Source organism: Leucopleurus acutus (assembly GCF_964270905.1).
Source record: "Leucopleurus acutus genome assembly, chromosome: 7".
NCBI lineage: Eukaryota > Metazoa > Chordata > Mammalia > Artiodactyla > Delphinidae > Leucopleurus > Leucopleurus acutus.
Window position 1 is genome coordinate 105,443,563 of NC_139150.1, and position 22,512 is coordinate 105,466,074.

General features: G+C 38.7%; 1 protein-coding gene across 1 annotated transcript in view; it reads left to right on the forward strand.

Moving 5' to 3' along the window:
- Positions 1-22,512, forward strand: part of ELP3 (elongator acetyltransferase complex subunit 3) — a 111,333-nt gene that overhangs the window by 78,759 nt on the left and 10,062 nt on the right. Inside the window, exons 12-14 of the mRNA XM_082843287.1 lie at positions 650-715; positions 2,291-2,518; positions 3,446-3,527. Coding sequence (XP_082699413.1) covers positions 650-715; positions 2,291-2,518; positions 3,446-3,527 — 376 coding nt within the window. The remainder of the gene's footprint in view (positions 1-649; positions 716-2,290; positions 2,519-3,445; positions 3,528-22,512) is intronic.

Below are 22,512 nucleotides of genomic sequence, written 5' to 3' on the forward strand. Positions count from 1 at the left end.
TAAAAAATTAGGAATTGGGTTTTTTCTTTTTTTTTTCTTTTTTTTTTTTTTTGCGGTACGTGGGCCTCTCACTGCTGTGGCCTCTCCCGTTGCGGAGCACAGGCTCTGGACGCGCAGGCCCAGCAGCCGTGGCTCACGGGCCCAGGCGCTCTGCAGCATGTGGGATCTTCCCGGACCGGGGCACGAACCTGTGTCCCCTGCATTGGCAGGCGGACTCGCAGCCACTGCGCCACCAGGGAAGCCCAGGAATTCAGTTTTTACTCTTCGGTAGACATAGTTTTGGGTTGCACTTTCAGATACAGTTATATCCTCTGGATTTTCAGATTTTAGAATGTATGTTCTTTACTTTCAGTATTGTATATTGATCTCCTTTGGATTCTAAACTTATTTTAAAAGCAATACTGTACCAATTTCATGTATTTCTAGTTTGTTTTTCCCTATCCTCAGGTTTATTAAAGATGGCTTCATTTTTAATTCCTTTCTTTTACCTCAATGTAAATTATGTCCAAACTTAATTTTGAGCGCAGGATTTGGTGGAGAAGTTTCAATAAAAATTGAATTAGTTACCAGTTTTATATTTGCCCCCCCTTCCCACTTTTTTTTCTTTCTTTCTTTTCTTTCTTTCTTTCCTTTCTTTTTTTTTTGGCAGTGTCGAGACGTGAGAACCAGAGAGGTTGGAATCCAAGAAATTCATCACAAAGTGCGTCCATACCAGGTTAGTTTCTTCATTTTATAGAGAGATTGGGTCCTGTTCATTAATCTTTGTCAAGCCTGGGCCTACACCTACTTACCAGTAGGACCAAACCCTAGAAGTTAATGAGTAAACTAGGAGCAAAGAGTAATTCAGAATGAAGTCAAGCCAGGAAAGCCAGATATGAGGGTGGCTCAACCCTAGAAGAGCCAGGTTAGGAAAACCAAGTTAGAACTTCACTGTAGATCAGCACTGTCCAGTAGAACTTTCCGTAGTGTTGGAAATATTCTATAATCTGTGCCATCTAATAGGATATCAGCTACCAGTCACATGGGACTTGAAATGTGGCTAGTGCAAAGAAGAACTTAGTTTTTAATTTTATTTAATTTCAAGTAATTCCAATGTAAATAGCCAAATGTGACTAGTGGCTACCTTTAGGTAAAGCTGAGTGTCATGTGCTTATCTCTGTGTGCAACTGTTAAATTATTGCCTGTTGATGGTAATCAAGCGAATAGATCAGCCATATCAACAGGGGTTCCACACAACGTGTTTGTGATGAATTAACTTCTCTCCTAGAATGACATCGTGTTAGCCATTTGCCAGATTTTCTGTGGGGGTTAGCTGTCGTGTAGGAGCCCATTTGAGAAAGGCTAGAGTAGATCTGCATTGATATTCCTGTTCTCAAAGTGAATTGTTTATTTGATTGACGTTTTTCACATTTTGGATCTTTTGAGGAAAAAAGTAGACCCAAGCATAGTTAGTCATTTTGTCAAATTCTTGTGCAATCCAGTTATTCAGCAAACATTAAGTTGAGGAGGAATATCAGTATTAGTCTGTTTATTCACCTCGCTGTGGGTCCAGTCTGCCCATTTTCAGTGTATCTGGGTGTGACCATGCCCACATATGTAGCTTTCTCTGCATGCATATTGCTTATATTTACGCAAAGTACGAGGGACACTTGAGCAGGAAGCAAGAGTCAAAAGCCCATGTAGACTGCTAACACAAAAGCTTCCCCAAAAGCCCCTCTCCGGTGATTGGATTTTCTTTAACGTGTTAATCTCATAACTAGGCATACTATTTTAAAGGTCCTGTGGGATGCTTTTTTAAAAAATTCCATCAAGGAATAAGTAACCAATAACACATTTTTTCCCCTAAAAGCAGGTTTTAGTGGAGGAGGTAAGGGCTAGAAAAGAAAACCATTGAGTGAGTACCTGACAGTTCTGGGGCCTCAGGGTGCTCCCAAGAGCTGCACACGTGACATAATGTATAATTTTACCTTAGAGACTCTTCATGGAGGATCAGATTTAAATACATGGAAGCATTTACTGAGCCAAACTGTAAGAATCACAAGGTTAATGAGGTTCAGATATTTATGAAATTGTAAAACTGGTTTCCTTTTTTATAGTCCACGAACAAGTCATGAACTCTCGTTTAATCAGTGCTATTGAGAGGAGACAAGTAAAAAGAAACATAATTTGTGGTTATTTATTCTTTATCCCTAATCGTGGATATTAGTCTAAATAAACATATATAATAATAGAAATGTACTTTGTTCTCTAGTTTAAAAAAAAAGTTCTTGCGTGGCTTTTTATGAAACAGGTTGAATTGGTAAGAAGAGATTATGTTGCAAATGGTGGCTGGGAGACATTCTTATCCTATGAAGACCCCGATCAAGACATTTTGATTGGCCTCCTGAGATTACGGAAGTGCTCAGAGGAGACATTCCGTTTCGAATTGGTCGGCGGGGTGTCCATAGTCCGAGAGCTGCATGTGTATGGAAGTGTCGTCCCCGTCAGCAGTCGGGATCCCACTAAATTTCAGCATCAGGTATCCTGTATTCCATTTCTGTTTGACTGTGATTAAGAAATTGCTCAAAGGAGGAAAAGAGAAAAAGAATGGGGCAAGGGTGGGAGCAGAGGAAAAGGAGAGGGGAAATTCGGGAAGTGTAGAAACAGGAACCAGTATAATAGTACAGTTGTTCAGAGATGTTTTCTCTTTAAATTGCTCCCCTTTGGGTGTGAGGGAGGGGGAGGGAGAGACAAATTGAGACTCAGTCAAGTGGAATATAATAATAGACTGAACCGTATGAAATTGCTATTTTTGAAAGTCAGTAATGGTCTAATACTGGCAATTTCGTATGATTCAACTATTTTGGGATCGAAGGAGATGATAATTTGAAAGAAAGCACTTATGAAATGTTAAAGCACTTCGTAAAGACAAGCAAGCTATGTGATATATATAGTGGAACACTATTCCACTCCCCCAAACAACCTAAATAAATAACTCACTTTTTTAAATTTCAGGAGAATAGGTTAAAACTGCTAATGGTGGATGTAGCATAAACCCCCATATTGGTGATTTAAGAATATTGCCTGGTTTCAAAAAGCTTTTTAGAAATTGAAGGGGTGACTAATAATACAAGGGTAGATGCCCCAGACTTTCATCACCTGGAGATTGCCTAGAACTTGTTTAAAAAGAGACAAGTGGAGAGGCAATTACCCCCTTGCTATGACTAGATTAGTCACCCACAGAATACCTTTTGATGGCTTTTGTTGCAGTTATTCCTAGTCTGCTACAGTGTGCTTCTGGTACAATTGAATAGTGAAACTTTTCCTTACCCCCGTAAATGGTTTTTTGTCACTCTTATCTTAAAAGAGTTTAGCAGCTACAAAATATTACCCTTCTTGTTTTATGGACCCCTCTTAATGACTTCTTCCCTTCTTAATTCCCTAACCCCTCCATTGCCTCTTACAGGGATTTGGCATGCTACTGATGGAGGAAGCAGAAAGAATAGCTAGAGAAGAACATGGATCTGGGAAAATAGCTGTTATATCAGGTAACTGGGGGAGGGCAAAGTTCATGATTCGTTCACATTTTTAACTTGGTACCACAATGAAAAGTACCTCAGGCCTCTTTTTTCCCCATATATGATTATTATGTTCAAAATTGGGCAGAGCCAAATAGGGAAAGGCTGGTGCTCAAGCACAAAGAAAATTCCTGTAAGCAGTTTGGCGGAATAGAGCTTGCAGAAGCTCTCCATCCCTTGAGTGGCAAGGCCAGTAATCCATATCCTGTCTTCCTCGTGGTCTGTCACACTGGTCTCTTGTGCTTTGTGCCCAGTTACTCTGTCTGGGAAAAATGAAATTTGATGTATGGATCTAAGAAAATCGTAAGTCAGTGTGGAGATTTGTCAGTATCATTCTGGAAATTAAAACAGAACCTAGTTGCCAGTACAAGATGTTGAAAGGCAGAGTTCCTTGCTCCTTAAAAATTGTTTTCAGTGACTTTGTTCCTGGGGAACAGATTTCCCCGGTTTGGAAGCTTTCCCCTTACCTTGCCTAGGACATCAGATAAGTGGAGAAGTGGGCATGTAAAGGAAGGCCTGCTGTAAGTGGAGCAATAAATAACACATATGCACCCTTTCACTCATATCCTCACAGACTTTGCTGTTCTCAATAAGAAGCTAACATGGTGAAAGCCATGATCAAGATTCAGGTTATTTTCCCTCCAGCATTTGTTTTCCCATTAGACTATGGCATTATTAAATGAAAGTTGAAATGACACTTTTTAAAAAAAAATCAGTAAGTTGTTGCCAATCAATAAATCAGTACCTTTGCCCAGATTTCAATGATTCCAAATACGGAAATGTAATGACCCAGGCTCACTTAATCGATTATTCAGTCTGGCTATGGTTTTTGGCATTATCCAGACAGATAATAAGCATTTTTTAACATGGCTAGCTCTATGTTTCTGTGTTATCTTTAATATTTTTTATTGAAGTACAGTTGATTTACAGTGTTGTACTAATTTCTGCTGTACAGCAAAGTGACTCAGTTATACACATATATACATTCTTTTTTATACTCTTTTCCATTATGGTTTACTCCAGGAGACTGGATATAGTTACCTGTGATATACAGTAGGACCTTGTTGTTTATCCATTCTGAATGTAACAGTTTGTATCTACTAACCCCAAACTCCCAGTCCATCCCTCTCCCTCCCGCTCCCCCTCCCCCCTTGGCAACCACAAGTCTGTTCTCTGTTTTTTCTGTGTTATCTTTAATCCCACTAAAGAAGTAGGAACTAAATGAGGTTCACCTAATTGGTGCCAATATTTGTAATAAAAAAAATGTTTACTTCTCATTTGTTTAGCCTGTGGTTGTCCAGAAGTCAGCCTTTCCTGGTACCAGGAAAGAGCCAGACCAGCTCAGAGCTCTTTGTACATGTGCACCCGTGGATTACCCGAAATTTCAGTGGCCTCTCTTGCCAGCGCACTGTCAGTGTTTTCAGTACAGTACTTCCCAAGCGTTAATGTGCTTGTGAATCATCTGGAGATCTTGTTAAAATGCAGATTCTGACTCATTAGGTCTGGGGTGGGGCCTGAAAGCCTAGATTTCTAACCAGCACCCAGTGATAACCTATACTGATTGTCTTCAGACCATACTTTGAGTAGCAAGGGTTTTAGTATTCTCTTCCAAATGTAGTATTCTCTTTCAGATCACTAAGGTAAAGATATTCTCTGTGACCCTGGCAGTGCCTGCATTCCCAAAGTCTGATATGCAATCAAGTGATTTTCTGGTATCTGTGGGAACTTGATCAGTTTTAAAACTGAAGGGCATCTGTATTCTTCTTTTTTCTTAATTTTTTTTTTTTTTTGGCTGTGTTGGTTCTTCGTTGCTGCACGTGGGCTTTCTCTAGTTGCGGTGAGAGGGGCTACTCTGTTGCAGTGTGCGGGCTTCTCACTGCGGTGGCTTCTTTTGTTGCAGAGCATGGGTTCTAGGCGCAAGGGCTTCAGTAGTTGTGGTGCACGGGCTCAGTAGTTGTGGCTCATGGGCTCTAGAGCACAGGCTCAGTAGTTGTGCATGGGCTTAGTTGCTCTGTGGCATGTGGGATCTTCCCCAACCAGGGCTCGAACCCACGTCCCCTGCATTGGCAGGCAGATTCTTAACCACGGCGCCACCAGGGAAGTCCCAGGGCATCTGTATTCTTTCACTTCTCCATTATATTTAATTTGCCTTCATGATATCTATCTCTTTTTAGAAATGTTACGTGCAGAGAGGGGCCTCTGACTTGCCTGAGGTCACATTCAGTTGCCTGTAAGAGCCTCAGTTTCTGCTTTTTGAGCAGTGTCTTTCTAAGTGGAAATCAGCGTCTGTCCTCTTTCTAGCCTTTTGTTATACTCTAAATAATAGCTCAATTTCAGATCATCTGCTTGTAGAACTTTTAAAATAACAAGAAGAGACTTGCTAAAAATAACAGGGAAGAACCTTTCTGCTTATTAGTTGTCACAGTAAGACTTCTTGGTTTCTGTACAGGGGTTTCTCTTAGCCAGAGGGTTTCTACAGAAGCAGCCCTGGAATGCATTCTTGGCGCTCAAGGGAGTTCTGTGTTACTTCCTGTCTCTCTGGTCTGTGAGCTTCCCCACCACTGCTCTGTGCTGGGGAAACCAGCTAGGGCCTTGACTTGCTGTTTGACTGACGACCTGATCACTCTTCAAATGAAAACACCAAGAACATTTACTCTGTGTGATGCATTTTATTTCTCTAATTTAGTAATATATTACTGTTCTATTTAAGTTCCTGAATCAGACATCTGAGGTGTCCATTATTCAGAACTTCAAGGAAGGCAGATTTAAAGTGTTTTTTTTATCATAATGTGTTCTTTGGTTGTTTTTTTTCTTCCATATTTGTTCAGTTGACTTTGGTCTTTCTGATTTAAGTACAGTGCTGTGTGTGTGTGTGTTTAATTGGTTTTTGTAAAAAGTGAATTATTCTCCATAGGTTGATCCTTAGAATGCAAATCTCCTTGTGATATTACTGGTGCTTGTGTGCTGCATTTATTCACAAGACTTCATTAGATGTGGTGTGTAAGAAGAGACACTTGGACGGGGGTGTTAGGATTCTATTCCTGCATTGACAGTAGCTCTCCTTGTGATCTTGAATAATGTTGCTTGATCTCCATGGACCTTTATTTCTCTACTAAAAATAAGTGGGTTAGGTTATCTTTTACAGTTCTAACAGTCTAGAATTCTGCCCCTTAATATCTTCATTTCTTTTAGTTCTCAACAAGACCAACTATGTTGTACTGATTACATATGAAGTAGATTCTTTTCTAAAACCATATTAAGAGACCCTTTAATTTCATTAGTAATTGATCTCAGTCTCATTTAGTTTGGGGTATTTGATGATAAAGTCTCCCGTAGGTAGCTAATCCTAGCCATGATTTGTGGAGGCATGTCCATTTCTGTCCCAAGTAGTGATATTTTATGACCTGTGTCCTACTTTTTTTTCCCTGACCTTGTCCTTTATTTGTAAATCCATCTTTGTTCTGGTCTGTAGGCTTTTGCATAACTCATACACGGTGGTGGTCTAGGTATTCTGTCCTGGCATAACTAGTAGCTTGAGTAAAGGGAGAGACAGATCATTTATCATTCTGGTTTCTGTGACTGTAAGAGGAATGCATTTATGTAGAATTTTTTTTTTAATTACATCCTGATTCATTGTGACTTCCCTTCATCTTGCCAGCAGATTTTCTCTGTTTTCTTGGCTTTATAACCTTTGATTCTGCCTCTAGACAGTATTATTAACTACACAGTAGATGTGATTTGAATCACTAGTCAGAAAGACTCCATATAGTCTATTTTTCCATATTAAAAACTAAATTGTTTTTATCTGTTACCTCAAGATATTTTGTTAATAAAAGGTACATACTGTATATTTTATAGCTGATTTATCTTTTTTAAAAGACTAACTTTATAGCTACATGAGAAAACTGAAAACTTGTTTATCAGAGTCCAATGAAGCACTTTCTCAGAGTGACTTTTAAGTTTATTTATTCTGCTTAAGTATATAAAATTGTCTTAGTAAGTAAACTGTGTGTTTTAAAATTAACCATCAACTCTAAATGTGAAAATTAAACAAAGCAAAAATGAAATGGCTAAGTTCATCAACATCAAAACACTGCATGTATTGAGTATCTCCTGTGTGTGGGGAACATGGACTGAGAGGGCAGAGAGAGGAAGGAGGAGATGCCACCCTGCCTTTGAGGGATGTTGATGGGGCCAGAGCAGCTCGCTCAGTCTTCACCCTGCAGATTGTCCTTAACTGCAGAGGAAGACAAATTTTTCCTACTTAGACTATTTCTCAACTCAGGATTAGTTGCTTCAGCGTAAGAAAATCATCTTTTCCTACATATAAAAATGGGTAAATCAGTAGTATGAGAACAACCAGCTTATAATGTGTAGGCAGGAAATAACAGTTAATTGCTGCTTAAATATCTAAGCAGTTAATTAATCTAAGCAGTTAATTAAGTTAATTAATACTTAAGTCCAAGTACTTTAGTATCTTTCATCAACTTACTCATGTAGCTTCGATCAGCACACATCTGTTTAAGATTAACAAATCGTATCTCCTTAAAAGCCATGATGTTTATCTACTTGGATGATCAGCATTCTTTCCTTTAAAAACGTTAAGATGGAGCAGTTTTTTCCTTCCCTCTCATATGGTGTAAAGTGCAAAGATTACACTGTAGAACTTAACCATAACATTTGAAATGCCATCACTAATAATCACCATGGAAACTGGAGAGCTCTGATGTCACACTGCCCGTGTGATTTCTCAAAGGGCAAATATAACTGTTGATAGCCACTATTTAAAGAGCCACTTAATACCTCCAACAAAATGATTTTTTTTCCTTTAGGCAATTTTGGCTAGGCATCAGATCCAATCATGTTCCTGTTTCTGTTTGCCAAGCTAATTGCTGTGCATCAAGATGAACAGCTATTCCCCAAGCTCCCCCTACTACCTTCGTCATAAGCGGTATCCTATTTGTGTTCTTTCAAGGAGAAAATTAACATGGCCATTGGCCAAGAATTGTACCAGGCTGACGGATCAAACAATGATGATGAGAAACGAGGAAAATGTCTGAGTGTTTGATGACAGAAATCACTGAAGTCAGAGGCTGATAGCCATTTTGTTTAAACCTTTTAAAAAGGCAGAGAAGAGGGGAGAAGAGCTTAAATACAGGATGAGCAAACGAGTCACCGTGGGATGACATCGTTCTAGATCATGATGCTCAGAGTTGTATGACTCTAAAGCCACATGTACAATCCCCACTAGTGAAAAAAATCAATGTGCCTGAGACTTATAGCATCCGATATGGCTTCCTGGGACTGAAATTAATGGTCTTGTGCCCCAGAGCCACTGATTAATCAAATGGTATGTGGGCAGAAAGTAACAGTCGTTTTGTTTCAATGAACTACCAATGACTGAGATTACTTACTGGGCCCCAGAAACTTGGCCTGTATTCCAGGCTGTGACACATCTCCCTCCTTTTGAGGTGAAGGTAGTTTTATTCTTTGCATTATAATCTAATTGGAAAAAGAAAAAGGGTACATTTGTAACTAGATCTGTCTGGTAGTGGACTTGTAATCATTACCAAAATGCCTAGAAAAGCTTTCCTTATTTTGGCTTACCTATTTGCTAATGGACACAGGAAGCCTGCCAAATGCAAACCGGTTTGTGCCGCATGTGTTAATATAGGACTTCTCAGAAAGGAAGGGAAAAGGCTGTTTGCTCTTTTATAGCTTCTGTTTCATCCCTTTACATAATTTATCTTTTCATAAATTATCCCCTAACTATTCCCTCGTTAAATGCACATTATTAGGGCTCTGTATATTCCTCTGTTTCTTTCATTTTGATATTCTAACTGTGATCATACAGATTTCTTTTTTGGTGCATGTTCCAGTGGGATTTTGTCGTGGTGGTGGTGAATATCTTTCTTTTCAAGAACAATAGGTACAACATAAAATATTGCTTTACAACAAGAACTTTATTAATTTCATCGTCTTTATTAATCAGACTAGCACTGATGACATAGAATACTACTTAGCTTGGTATCAAATTAGCTAAATGTGTGCTAAGTGGTGTCTGTATTGCTGTGGAGGCATTGATGCATAGCTCACTTCAGGACTCTTTATTCCCTGACTTGATGTTTATTCATTTATAGATGAATCAGGTACCAGTTATATAGTACATTGCATATCAAGTGCATTGGACCCATCTCTCACTTGGCATCACATGACTATATTAATTAATGCATGTTTTTCAAATATTCCCAAATAGGCCATTAGTCAGTTTCCACTGTTTGGATCTTGTGGGCAAGTGAATTTTTGGTGACGTTTCCTAGGCAGAAGCTAGTGATACCAGTAGATATGCTGGCACTGGAGGAACAGGATTTGCATTTGGCACATCCTTCCCACATCCATGCTGTCAAGTCTTCCTGTGTCTCCGAAACGTGCAGGTTAAAGTCTCGGAGGATAGCCTTGCTAATTTGGCTGACACACCTACGTTTGTAGACTTTTTCTCCCCATTCTTGTTCCCTTTTGTTTACGGGTATTGGGAATGATAGCTGTATACTTCTGCTTGGGTAGAGGAATAGAGTTATGTGGTTCCTAATAATATGCCCGAGAGGTCTGGGAGCTTTAATATAAAGGACCGCCTTTATTGTAAAGTTACATGCTTCACAGGCTTTTCTCTGAGCAAGGACTCCTTTTCCAAAGTGGTCTAGCCTGCACTGCTCACCATCTGCTGTCTATCACAAAGGCTCTTTTATAGTTTGTTGCAGCGTTAACTCCTTACCTGTGTAACATTCATGTGATTAGTACTGTGCTTTTCTCTAAATGTTTGACATTGCTGTAACCCATTCAATTTGATAAAGCTTTTCTCTTTTAGATCTGTTAGAGGCAGGGCTTTGGCAGATTCTTCCCATTTGGGTGAGCAGGTAACTAAATAATGCTGGAAAATACTGATGCTCCCTTTTTTTAGCAACAACCAAGATACTGATATTATAGAGCCTTTTTAGTTTGGGCATTTCCAATTCCAGCAAGACATACACAGGGGATTTCTTTGGTCAGTCTGGCTTAAACTGTTGACTCTAACCAACGGCTCACATTTTCAAGACATTAAGTGGTGGATTTAGGTTTTAGATTGTAGCCACAGGGTAATGTTTCCTTACGCACCTCATCCTGTGCCTCCCAATGCGTCCAGTTGTTCAGTTTGCCCACCATTTGTGAATGAATCACTGATGTCTAGTATACCAGTCAGAAGCCCCAGATCTATACCCTGTGTGGTCTGTTACCTCTTACTGCAAATCCTACTAACTAGTGGTTGTCTGGGTTATTTATTGTGGTGGAACACACCACCCCAAAATTCAGTGGCTTCAAACAACCATTTTATTTGCTCAGTGATTCTCTAGGTCAGACATTCAGCAGGGCACGGAGAAGATGGCTTATCTCTGTTCCATGATGTCTAGGGCCTCGGCTGGAGTGGCTTGAATGGCTGGCAGCTGCTGGGGTGGCTTGCCTAGAGTCTGTCTTCTAGCTGGTAGCGGGTGCTGGCTGAGACTGTCCACATGAGCACCTTGCTGCTTCTCCACATGCCTTGAACTGCTCCTAGCATGAAGGCTGGCCTCTAAGAGGAGGGAGGAAAGGCCTCGGTTTAGAAGTTGCAGAACATCTTATATGCATCATTTATCGCTGTGTAATAAAAAAGCCACAAAACGTAGTGGCTGAAAACAACAAGCAGTTATCTCATGGTCCCTGTAGGTAAGGAATCCAGAAGGGACCTAGCTGGCTGCCTCTGGCTCAGAGCATCTCATAAAGCTGCATGTACAGTGTCAGCCGGGACTGTAATCATTTCAAGATTCAATTGGGATGGAAGGGTCACTTCCAAGTTCACTGTATGGTTTTTGGCAGGCTTCAGTTTCTCACGGGCCGTTGGTCTCAGGGCCACCATTCCTCCCCATGCCATGTGGGCCTCTCCATGGGGCTGCTCATCACGTGGCAGCCTGCTTCCCCCAGCAGAGTGATCACAGAGACAGAGTCCCTTTGACATGGAAGCCTAGTCTTCATAGCCTGGTCTCAGAAGAGAGCTGACGAGTCTAACGCCACCTTCAAGGGAAAGGGAGTACACATGACTGTGAATACCGGGAGACAGTGAACTTCGAGGGTCATTTTAGAGACTGCCTGCTACGATGTGACTTCTGCCCCATTTTTTTGGTTAAGGAAGTCATTGGGCCAGCCCAGATTTAAAGGGAAAGGAAAAAAATCCCACTTCTCAAAGAGAGAGGCTCTGGTAGTGACCATCTTTGGATACTAAGTGAGTGAATACACTTCCATTAACTTGTGATTAATAGGCATCCAGCCCCTTTCTACAGGAAACTTCATGTAGCCTTCTCCCAGGATGGACTGTCTTTGGGCATACCTAGCATTAGGGGTTCTTGTCCCCGTCATGATGTCAGTATTTTCATGCAGCCATCATGCAGCACAGGCACACCTAACACTGTCTTAAGCGGAGTTTGGCAGGCCGCACAAGAAGCACCTGCATCTGACCTATGTCTGCCCTCTCTTCCATGAGGACATTCCTCTGTTTCCCCTTACAGGCCTGTCTAAATGTCTCACGCTTTAGGTCTAAGATGTTGCCCATTTATGTCTTCCTTCTAGGCTATGGAATATAGAAGAGCATCTTAGGCAAGGGTACATGCTTTCCCTAGGGAGATCTGACCCTAATCGACGGATGTTCCTTCCTCTCCATAAATACCGAAGATAGTTAATGCACCTTAAAGACTTTTTCCCCCCATTTGGGGAAGCAGTAAATTGTATATAACATAAAATTTGCCATTGCAACCATTTTTAAGTACACAGTTCAGTGACATTAGTTACATTCACAATGTCGTGCAACCATCACCACTATTTCCAAAACATTTTCATCACCCCAAACAGAAACTCTGTACTCACTAAGCAGTAATTCCCAATTTCACCATCTCCCAAGCCCCTGGTAACTTTTTTTTTTTTTTTAACATCTTTATTGGGGTATAATTGCTTTACAGTGGTGTGTTAGTTTCTGCTTTATAACAAAGTGAATCAGTTATACATATACATATGTTCCCATATCTCTTCCCTCTTGCGTCTCCCTCCCTCCCACCCTCCCTATCCCACCCCTCCAGGCGGTCACAAAGCACCGAGCCTATATCCCTGTGCCATGCGGCTGCTTCCCACTAGCTATCTACCTTACGTTTCTTAGTGTATATATGTCCATGACTCTCTCTCGCCCTGTCACAGCTCACACTTCCCCCTCCCCATATCCTCAAGTCCGTTCTCCAGTAAGTCTGTGTCTTTATTCCTGTCTTACCCCTAGGTTCTTCATGCCATTTTTTTTTCTTATATTCCATATATATGTGTTAGCATACGGTATTTGTCTTTTTCTTTCTGACTTACTTCACTCTGTATGACAGACTCTAGGTCTATCCACCTCATTACAAATAGCTCAATTTCATTTCTCTTTATGGCTGAGTAATATTCCATTGTGTATATGTGCCACATCTTCTTTATCCATTCATCCGATGATGGGAGAAAATATTTGCAAATGAAGCAACTGACAAAGGATTAATCTCCAAAATTTACAAGCAGCTCATGCAGCTCAATAACAAAAAAACAAACCAATCCAAAAATGGGCAGAAGACCTAAATAGACATTTCTCCAAAGAACATATACAGACTGCCAACAAACACATGAAAGAATGCTCAACATCATTAATCATTAGAGAAATGCAAATCAAAACTACAATGAGATATCATCTCACATCAGTCAGAATGGCCATCATCAAAAAATCTAGAAACAATGAATGCTGGAGAGGGTGTGGAGAAAAGGGAACACTCCTGCACTGCTGGTGGGAATGTGAATTGGTTCAGCCACTATGGAGAACAGTATGGAGGTTCCTTAAAAAACTGCAAATAGAACTACCATATGACCCAGCAATCCCACGACTGGGCATATACCCTGAGAAAACCAAAATTCAAAGAGTCATGTACCAAAATGTTCATTGCAGCTTTATTTACAATAGCCCGGAGATGGAAACAACCTAAGTGCCCTGGTAACTTCTAATCTACTTTCTGACTCTGTGAAATGGAATCATACAATATGTGTCCTTTTGTGTCTGGCTTATTTCACTTAGCATAATGTCTTGAAGGCTCATCCATGCTTTACACACAAACACACACACATACACTCTTGGGTTGTTTCCATCTTTTGACTATTGTGAGTAATGTTGCTATCACGTTGGTATACAAATATCTATTTGAGTCTCTGCTTTCAGTTCCTTTGTGTCTGTACCCAGAAGTGGAGTTGCTGGATCAGCGGTCATTCCATTTAACTTTTTGAGGAGTCATCAAATTGTTTTCTACAGCTGCTGCATCATTTTACTTTCCCATCAACAGTGCACAAAGGGTGCAATTTCTCCACATCCTTGCCTGCACTTGTTATTTTCCTTTTTTTTTTAATTTTTTTTATTTTATAGCCATCCTAATGATATGAAGTGATGTTTTATTGGAGTTTCGGCTTACATTTCCTTGATGACTAAAATGATGTTGAACATCTTTTTGTGTGCTTATTTGTCATTTGTGCCTTTTAAAAAATGTCTATTCAAGTCCTATGCTCATTTTTTAATTGGGTTGTTTGTCTTTTTGTTGTTGAGTTGTAGGAATTTTTAATATCCTCTGGCTACAAGACTCTTAAATATTTTCTCCCATATATATTCATAAAGATAGTGGTCTGTAATTTTCTTTGTAGTGTCTTTGTCTGGCTTTGGTATCAAGGTATTGCTAGCCTCATAGGATGAGTTAGGAAGTGTCCCTCTTCAGTTTTTTGGATGTGTTTGAGAAGGATTGTGGTGTTAATTCTCTAAACATTTGGTAGAAATCACCAGTAAATCCGTCTGGTCCTGAGTTTTACTTTGATGGGAGGTTTTTGATTATTGAATCAATCTTTTTACTTGTTACAGGACTATATCGACTTCCTGTTTCTTCTTGAGTCCGTTTTCGTAGTTTATGTTTCTAGGAATTTGTCCATTCAACTAGGTTATCCGATGTGTTGGTGTACATACATATTCATATTGTTATTCATATTCTCTTATAATTCTTTTTATTACTGTAAAGTCAGTAGTAATGTTTCCTCTTTCATTTCTGATTTTAGTGATTTGAGTCTTTTTTTCTTTGTACTTTTTTTTTCATACTTTCTATGATTTCAGTCTTTTAAAATTTATTAAGACTTGTTTTATGGCCTGATATATGATCTAACCTGGAGAATGCTACGTGTCCACTGTGGAAAACGTGTATTCTGTTGTTGTTGGGTGATGTGTTCTGTTAGATCTAATTGGTTTAGTCCTCCATTATTGAAAATGTGTATGGTAGTCTCCAGCTCTTGTAGAACTATCTGTTTCTCCCTTCAGTTCTGTCCATTTTTGCTTCATATATTTTGAGGCTCTGTCATTCGATGTATATACATTTATAATTGTTAAACCTTGATGAATTGAACCTTCTATCAATTTGCAACGTCCCTCTTTGTCTCTTATAAACTTCTGTTTACTTAAAATGTGTTTCATTTGATACTAAATCCACCCCAGCTCTCTTTTGGTAATGAGTTATTTTCTTAGTGATTACCTTAGGGATTGCAATTAACATCTTAAATTTATAACAACCTAGTTTGGATAATAACCATTTTAGTTTGAGTAATATGCAAATATTCTGCTCCTATACATCTCTATCTCTTGTTTACATTGTTACTGTCACAGATTACATCTTTATACCTGTCTGACCTTTGACATAAATTTATAATTATTTTATGAATTTGCCTTTTAAATTATATAGGGAAAAAAGAGGAGTTACAAACCAAAAGAACAATAATATCAGCTTTTATATTTATCTATGTAGTTATCTTTACCAGTGTTTACTTATTTCTTCACATGGCTTTGAGTTACTACCTAATATCCTTTTATTTCATCCTGAAGGATTCTTGTAGGGTAGGTTTAGTGATAATAGATTTCCTTAGCTCTGGTTTATCTGGAAATGTCTCAATTTATCCTTTATCCTTGAAAAATACTTTTGCCAGATAAAGAATTTTTGGTTGACAGTTTTTTTTTTTCAGCACCTTAAATGTGTCACCCCACTTCCTTTCTGACCTCCATGGTTTCTGATATCAGCTCTTAATCTTATTGAGGATCCCTTGTATGTGACGAGTCACTTCTCTCTTGCTACTTTCAAGATTCTGTCTTTGGCTTTCAACAGTTTGACTGGGGACTTCCCTGGTGGGCCAGTGGTTAAGACTCTGCGCTTTCACTGCAGAGGGCCGGGTGCGATCCCTGGTCAGGGAACTAAGATCTCACATGCCACTCAGCACAGCCAAAAAAAAAATTTTTTTTTTTTTTTTTTTTTTTTGACTATAATGTTCCTTGGTGTGGCTCTCTTTAAGTTTATCCTGCTTGGAACTTGTTGAACTTCCTAGGAGTGTAGATTCATGTCTTTCATCAAATTTGGGAAGTTTTTGGCCATTATTTATTTTTTCTACCCTTTCTCTCTCTCATCTCCCTCTGAGACTCCTATGATGTGGTGTTAGTATGCTTGATGGTGGTGGTGTAACACAGGTCCCTTATTTTAGCTATTGTACTTTTCAGCTCCACTATTTCTGTTTGATTCCTTTTTATAATTTATCTTTATTGGGTTCCCCCCTTTGTTCATACAGTGTTCTCATTTCCTTTAGTCCTTTTTATTTTCTTTTTTTAATTGAAATAGATTTGACATATAACTGTGTAAGTTTAAGATGTAGAACATGTTGATTTGTTACATTTATATAATGCAGTATCATTGCCATTTTAGTGTTACACCTCTAAGACATCACATGATTATCATTTCTTTTTTGTGGTGAGAATAAAGATCCAGTCTCTTAGCAGATTTGATGTTTATAATGCAGTACTGTTGTCTGTAATCATTATATTGTGTATTAGATCACCAGGATTTATTTATCTACAGGTGTCAAGTTTGTACCCTTAAATGGCATCTCTTCTATTTCCCTACCCCGCAGCCACCGGTAGCCACCATCCTATGCTCTCTTTTTACAAGTTTGGCTTTTTCAGATTCCACAAGTGGTATACAGTATTTGTCTTTCTCTATCTGACTTATATCAATTGGCATAATGTCCTCAAGGTTCATCTGTGTTGTTGCAAATGGTATGAAAATGAATTTCCACCTTTCTTAGGGCTGAATTATATTTCTCTGTATGTGTGTGTGTGTGTGTGTGCGCGCGCGCGTGCCTGTGAACAGTTTTTTTATACATTTATTCATTGACATACTTAGGTCGTTTCCATATCTTGGCTATTGTGTATAATGCTACAATAAATATGGAGGTGCAGATTTCTCTTCAATATCCTGTTTTTATTTCCTTTGGATACCCAGAAGTGGAATTTGCTGGATCATATGGTAGTTCTAAATTTTTGAAGAACCTCTGTACTGTTTTCCATAGTGGAAAAAAACATTACCAACTTACATTCCAGCAGTGGTGTACCAGGCTTCCCTTTTCTTCATGTCCTCACCAGCACTTGTTATCTCTTGTGACTTCTTGGTGATGGTCATCCTAACAGATGTGAGGTGCTATCACATTGTGGTTTTGACTTACATTTCCATGATGATTAGTGATGTTGAACACGTTTTCATGTCCCTGTTGGCCATTTGAATGTCTTCTATGGCCAATAGGGAAAATGTCTATTTAGTTCCTCTGCCAGTTTTTTTAATCAGATTTTTTTATTGAGTTATATGAGTTTTTATATATTTTGGATATTAACTCCTTATCCAGTATATGGTTTGCAAATATAAATATTTTCTCCCATTCTGTAGGTAGCCTTTTCATTTTGTTTTTGGGTTTTTTTTTTGCAGTGCAGAGGCTTTTTAGTTTGATGCAGTCCCACTTGTTGACTTCTGCTTTTGTTGTTGGTGCTCCTTTAGTTCTTTGACATGATTTCCTTTAGCTCCTTGAGCATAACTGAGACAGTTGACTTTGCCTAGTAATCAGTGTTTAAGATTCTTCAGGCATAGTTTCTGTCCACTTCTCTCTTTCTTGTGAATGAGTCTTAGTTTCCTGTTTTTGGTATGCTTTGCAATTTTTTGTTTAGAACTGCACATACTCAAGAATTATAAAAGTCAGATTCTCTCCCTCCTCGGGGATTGCTCTTCAGGGCTGTAGTCATCCACTTGTATTTCTTCAAGCTATTTTGGCAAAGTCAGTATTCTTTGTTGCATGTGCTCACTAAAATTTCTTGTTTCATTTTCTCTGCAATCAGCCTGTGACCTGACAGGGATTTCCTTAAATGTCTGAATCTTTTTTAAAAAGGTGGTAAGGGAATACAATAGATACCCTTACTGCCCACCCTGGCTCCAGCTGGCTACTCTAGGAGAGGGGGATGGTAGGTGGTTCACATCTGCTGCCCTCTTACCAAAGGGCAGCAGCCTCTCCCTTCATCAGGCACTCCCCTGGTTGCTGTAAGTGCCTTATCAGGTTCTGGTGTCCCCGTGTAGTTGGCTTTGATGGTTGTTTCCAGCTTACTGGTTGTTTCAGTAGAGGGACTGATCTCTAGCGTTTTCTACTCTACCATTTTCCTTCTTAAAGTCTTTTTTTTTTTTTAAAGACTATAAATAGAAGGGATCCCTCTTCCTACCAGGTTACCGATGACAGCCTTTAACTTCTACAGAAACACACTAATGATTTGAGACATGAAGTAGTGAAAACGATCTGTGACATAGCATACATTCTGCACTGGTGGGAACAGAGCCACTCATTCTTGAATTAGATGACTGTGGGCCCTCCTATGTCAGACTCCCTGTGAAGAATAAACCTAAGAGCTATAGGATAACCCTCCAGCATCTCCCTACTGTAAGTATCATCCTACTGTAAGTTACCACAGTAGCTTCTATTTAGAGTCTATACGTGCTTTATAAGTTACTGCTTTTATTCTTTGTTCATTTTTACTTTGTTATCTTGGTGTACCCATTTCAGAAGGAACAGGGGAACCTTTAGGCTGCTGGGTAACTGGTTGAATCTATTCTCCTGAGATAGTCTCTGTGATGGAGAATAAATGTACTAACGTGCTGTGTTAATGACTTGCAATAACCAACTACTTTGAAGAGCTAAGATCATATGTGGGTAACCTTCTAAGAGTTTCTTTTTAACAGAACAGGAAAAAAAATTCTCTTTCAAAGATTTAGGGTCATTGAGTTAATCTGGCTCATTTTCAAACAGAAGAAAAACCTTTCCCCAACTCTGATACCAGTGTGTATTGTTGAAGAGTGAAATATTGCCATCCTACTAAGAGATCAATGAGATGTAATAAAATCTCATTTCAGCAGCAAATGAATGAAACTAATGAATACATTTGCCTTGTATTAATGCTGCTAGTCATACATCAAGCACTCAATAAATAGTTGATTAATTGAACCCAAAAGTAAAACATTTTTTTGAAGTTATTTTTATTTCACTGATTTTTTTTTTTACTAAGTGATCATGACTTATCTCAGTCTTTTGCATCTAATCAGAAAAATCAGAGATTTAAGTTTCAAAGGATAGATTTAGCATATTTTCTCTCTTTTTTCAAGTTTGGCTTTAGGAATGTGATGTGGGCTCAATTTTAATTCAGTCCAACACATAACTAGCCATGAAGCACAGCCCTGTGTCCTAACAAAGGTCGTGTCAAAGAACAGGAATGAACCTCCAGATTTCGAATTCATTTTCCTTCTTCAGACATGAAAATGTCTATTAGGCTAGAGTTTTTCTTTTCTTGAAGATTCTAGGAGGTAAAACTCATTAATTTCCAGGCTCCTAGTATATCCTCAATAAATACTTGATTAAACGATTTCTTCCTCTATTAAGTCACATTAGAAATTTCATGTTTTCTTTGTCCAGTTGGAATCACTAAACCCAAGTTTTCTCATTTGATTTTCCATATGCATGAAGAACTGATTTATTTCCCCATTTAAAGAAACATTCATGTAGTTGAAATAACTTAATCTTACCTTCTCGTTTTCATTTTTTTTTTTTTTTTCATTTTTAAAAGTTGACAGTGAACTGTAGCAAATAGACAGCAAAGTTGATTAGATGTTAAAAAATGAATTGTTTAACCAGCTGCCACTTAGGTCAAGAACGTAACCAACATCCCTGTTGACCCCACCCCACTGTAATCCCCTCCCCTCTCCTTGCCTTCCTCCTTCACCAGTAGCCTCTTTTTTCCTACTTTCTTCTGTGTGTTTCTTTATATTTCACTACCTAATTATGAATCATTTATAAATAGTTTAATTTTGTTGTTTTTAATTTTAGATAAGTGGGATCATTTTGTTGTTCTGGCTACTTTGGTGCAACATTGTTTGTGAGATTAGGTCACATTGTGTGTGGCTATGTCCATTCATTTTCATTGGTAGGCTAGATTCCATTACGCAAATATCTCACAGTTTATCTGTCTTACTCTTGCTGGATATTTAGGTAGTTTCCAGTTTGGGCTTATGAATATTCTTATATATGTATCTTAAGGCTCATAAACACACATTTGTGTGGAATATATACCTAGGGGTGGCATTGCTGGATTTCAGGGAGTACATATGTTCAACTATAAGAGTCTGCAGAGTGGTTTTCCAAAGGGCTACCAATTTTCACTCCCACCAGGAATGTATAAGAGTTTCAGTTGTTCAGTATGATGTGTATGTAGTGGTGTTTCTTTGTAGTTTTAATTTACAATCCCTGATGACTAATGAAGTTGACTGCCTTTTCATATGCTTGTTGGCCATTTAGATGTCCTCTTTTCTGAAGTGTCTGTGTGTGAGAGATATTTTTTCAAAAATCTAAAAGACATTATTATTATTACTACTATAATTATTGTTATATACAGTCCATATTCATTTAGATTTACTGGTATATTTATCGCTTTCTTTGCTCTTCAATCGTTGCTGAATCTCTAAGATAGTTTATTCATTTTCATTGATATATAGGATTCCATGATCTGGATATAGCACAGTTTATCTGTTAAGTATTTATTTGGGTAATTTGCAAGTATTGTTTTCTTTGTACCTAAAGAATTTATTTTAGTAATAATCTGGTAGCAAATTATTCTAATTTTGATTGTATGAAATATCTTATTTTGCTTATTAAAGTAAGTTTTCACTGAGTATAGAATTCTGGGTTTGCATTTATTTTTTTTCAGCACCTTGAAGCTGTCTTTCCAGGGTCTTCTGATTTTTAATGATGCAGTTAGGAGGTCAGATGTCTGTCTTTGAGGATGCCCTCTGGCTGCTTTTATGGTTTCTTTAGTATCTCTATTTTTAGATCGTCTTTGTTTTCTCTAGTTTTCCCATGATTGTTGCTAGATGTGCATTTCCTCTGCTTCAGCTTGCTTAGGTTTCCTTGGGTTTCTTTAATTGGTGGTGGTTTGTTTTTTTTTTCCCCATGTAATTTTCAGTCTCTGACTCATATATTGATTTTATCCCATTCTCTTCCCCCTCATCCTGGGACTCCAGTTAAACATATGTTAGACCTATACATTGTATCCATTGTGTCTCATACCCTCTTTCCCCCACCCCTTATTCTGTTTCTCCATGCTTCCTTGTTGATAGTTCCTTCTGACTTAACTTACACTTTACTGATTAAGTCTAATCTACCATTAAACTCATCCATTGATGCCTAAGTTCTTATTTTGTCATTCAATTCTCTGATTTCTGGCATCTTTTTCAACTCTGTTATTTCATGTTTTATAGTTTCCTGTTGCTTCTAAACATTCTTAAATTCGGTATCCATTTCCATGTATGTAGTAAACATAGCTTTTCTACAGTCTATGTCAGATAATGGCAGGGACTCCAGATTTGAAGTCTCTTATTTCTTATCATGTGGTCGTCTCTTAAGTGTGCCTTGTTTTTATTATTCGCTGAGCATTTTATGAGAGAATTTGCTTTCAGGAATACTTCAAGACCTAGATGTTCGTTGCTCCCCCACCTCCCTTCGTGAAGGGGAGTGAGATTCAAGGTGTTGGCAGCTGGTTCTCTGCCTCTGGTGGCCACGTGACTCCTCCCATCCTACTTGTCTCTGGTCGACCTTCCTGGGTTGGCACCACCACTGAGGTAGAAAAGGCTCTACTTCCTTCTCAAAGCTCACGTTTTCTCCTTATTTTCTGCCTGATAATAACTGTTAGATCTTTCGATATTTTTCTAGTGGAAGCATTTTTAATTTTGTCTAAATTTTTAAATTGTCTTCAGCTGGGAAGTTGATCCTGGTCAAAGACTGAAGTCACCTTTTCTGTAAGCTTAAATACTCCTGACTTGTCTCCTCCTCTAGGGTCTAGTTTCCATCATTGTTCCATCTTTGTTGCTTTTTTTCCCCCAAACTCTACATCGTATTTCTCTTCATTTTAAAAAGGGTGACCACATTTATCAAGTTGTTATTTAAAAGTATCCCCCTTCCCAGTAGTTCTCACACTTGTAAGCCATATCTTTTAACACAGTTTTGTGTTGCCTACCTGTGTTATCAGAATCTTTTATGTAAGTATTGTTTCTTACTGAGCTCTGTTAGTGAAATGGAAATAAGGTCACCATGTTTGTTTCATCTAGTGATTTATCAAACAAAGGACACTGAGAAATTAGACACAGATAGAGGAGGTAAGGTGATTGAGACAAGTCAAATGTCCTTTCTGTGCTTTAATAAAAAATGGATGTACTGTTATCAGAGCCAACTAGATATTTAAAGCCAGAGCTGGGGAAGCAGGGTCTGGCATCACCCACAACACAGGCACCATGGCTCCTTGGGAACACTCTGCGTGCTGTGGAGACAAGCTGGCCCTGAATTATGGTTCTTCTACTTCCCAGCCATGTGACCTTGAGTTATGACCCTTTCTGAAGCTCTCGCGCCTCCCAGGATAGTAATCTCAGTCTTGTTGGTGTGTGTTGAGCATCCAGCATGCGTGCCTGGC